Here is a 2,540-nt window from a genome sequence, read left to right as displayed (position 1 = left end):
AAAAATAGATGGCTAACGATGGACAGAAAGAGAAGATTGGGGACGACATCCCTACTGGAAGTGGCAAACACATTGACCTTAACGTGGAGGAAGAGAACTACAATGAAGAACCCCGGGAGTAGAATCCTGGGGAAAAAGACGTCGACAAAGAAGGAGACATGCCAAAGAATGCAGACCGAGGCAACTATTACAACGAAAGCGACCTCCAGGTATGGAAAGATAGATGCCTGAGAAGGGACGGTGAGATGAAGGGGATGGCAAACAAATTGCCAGACCTGTAATTGGTTGTCAATTTCATGATGCAGAACAACGTCATGCAACCACCATTCCCATTGGAGGACACGCTGATTCCAGCGGCCAAGAACGATGCCCAGAAAGGGGGGCAGAAAGCAATCCCTGTAGTCCCCCAGCATGACAGGGCAAGGGAGCATTCTCATTGGCCTTCACGAGAGGTTGGAAGAAGAGAATCGATGAGAGAAGAGTCTCAGAAGACACATCGTGCCAAAGAAGCCTATGCCAAGGAACATCGACATGTTCAAGGGAAGGAGCTTTGCTTTGACATGACGAATGGAGGGAGGTCCAAGAGGACTCATAATGACACCGGGAGCAGCGCACCCAAAAGCCTGAAGTCCGTCGACAGCCGAGCTCCTGGACGGACTAAGGAGGATTTGAGAAACTACCTACAGAGGAAGTGACAAGATGCCGATGTAACATCTCCAGTTAAACCGAGAACACCGTTCTTAGTAGAGCTGGACAAGTTTGAGGCCTCGAAAAGATTCCATATGCCGAGATTCCAGATATACGACGGCAAGTCTGATCCTAACTTCCACGTCGGCTTGTACCCGAACTCAATGGCACTGTACATCGAGAACGGGCCGTTGCTGTGTAAGGTATTCCTCTCGTCCTTTGGGAAAATCGCATCAGACTGGTTTCATAAGTTATCGAAAGGAACTGTGAAGAGTTGGGAAGGCCTGGCCGAGATGTTCGTGGCCAGGTTTATGATAAACAAACTACAGCCATTGAGGGTAGACTCCCTGATGGCTCTGAGAATTGGCGAGGATGAAAGCCTCAGGGCTTATGCCAAAAGGTATTATGAAGTGTTTAACCGAATACCAGGGTGCAATCAAGAATTGGCAGTTGTTTCTTTTAAGAACGGCCTGAACGATGACTGCCTACTTCGAAAGTCACTGGCAAAGACGATGCCCAAAAGTATGGAGAAACTCATGGCCAGGATCGAGAAGTATGCAAGAGCTGAAGAAGACACGCCAAGGACAAAGGCATCGAGGCAAGAGAAGAAAAATGGCTCGTCGAAGCGAGGCCGAGGAAATACTGGATATAATAGGCAAGAGACAGGACTAAGGGCTACACAAGCAGTCATCACAGTGTTCTGGATCCCGGTCTACAAAGTCCTGGAGAGAATCAGGAACCAGCCTTACTATAGAGCGCCAGAGAAGATCCCTGGCGAATTTATGGGAAAGAGCCTGGGGAAGCATTATGCCTACCACAATGAGGATGGGCACCTGACTCAGGGGTGCAGAGCCCTAAAAACACACTTAGAAGACCTAGTCAAACAAGGCCACTTGAGGGACCTGGTAGATGAGGCCAGAACAAAGGAAGAACAAGCAGGGTTGCCCTAGGCACCGGCGACACCACCCCCACCAGCACTGCAACCACAAACAGAAGGACCTCGAGTGATCAATGTGATTTACTCGAGGGTCAATGAGAACGAGATACGTGAGGAGACTCAGAGGGTAAGACATTTACAGCACATGTGTCAAGTCTAGCAAAAAAGGCCTAGGGCAGGTGAGTGCCAAGGATCAATGGTATTTTTAACTGAGACCGACCTAGACATGGTGCAACATCCACACAATGATGCTCTGGTGATATCCTTGAAGATTAGAGAGTGCCAGGTAAGACGCATTCTAGTTGATCAAGGCAGCTTTTGTGACATCATGTATGTCAGATGTTACAAGGAGCTCGACCTTTACCAAGACAATCTGGAATAGTCTAACAGTCCAATGGTCGGGTTTAATGGGACGTCGACATGGACCTTGGGGGTAATAAATTTGGAGGTACAAGCAGGCAGTCACCAAGAAAGTGAGCACAGAGTTCACAATCATTGACACCCCCTCACCTTACAACATTATCTTGGAAAAACTGTGGTTGCACGCAATAAGGGTTGTTCCCTCAACATTACACCAACTATTGCGGTTTCCAACGGAGCAGGGAATTGAAGAGATCAGAGGAGACCAGGTACAAGCGAAGAATTGCTCCATGGCAGCAATGAAATCCACCTACACCATATGAGAAGCAGACATAGCCGAGATTGAGGACGAAGACATGGAGGTCCTCAACGACGTCGGCAAAGAACCAGCTGAGAAAAGTGAAGAAGCCCTGAAGAAAGTTCTGGTCCGACAAGATGATGAGGAGCGCTTCTTCCTTCTCGGCTCAGGTTTAGCCGAAGAGGAAGAAAGAGAGATGGAAGCATTCTTGCGAGCAAACATAAAGGTGTTTTCTTGGACGCCATACGAGATGCCTAG

General features: G+C 48.4%; 1 protein-coding gene across 1 annotated transcript; it reads left to right on the top strand.

Moving 5' to 3' along the window:
• The first annotated feature begins 782 nt into the window (after nt 1-782).
• On the top strand, nt 783-2,307 carry LOC145791286 (uncharacterized). Its single transcript, XM_082871630.1, has 3 exons — nt 783-960; nt 1,117-1,516; nt 2,073-2,307. Exons 1-3 carry the CDS (start codon nt 783-785, stop codon nt 2,305-2,307), a joined length of 813 nt encoding a protein of 270 aa, XP_082727756.1.
• The last annotated feature ends 233 nt before the right edge of the window (nt 2,308-2,540 follow it).

The sequence above is a fragment of the Camellia sinensis genome, chromosome 5 (genome assembly GCF_055761805.1).
Source record: "Camellia sinensis isolate YWXY chromosome 5, ASM5576180v1, whole genome shotgun sequence".
In the NCBI taxonomy this organism is placed as follows: domain Eukaryota; kingdom Viridiplantae; phylum Streptophyta; class Magnoliopsida; order Ericales; family Theaceae; genus Camellia; species Camellia sinensis.
The sequence above is the reverse complement of the archived record's forward strand: the minus strand, read 5'-3'. Positions and strand labels throughout refer to the sequence as shown.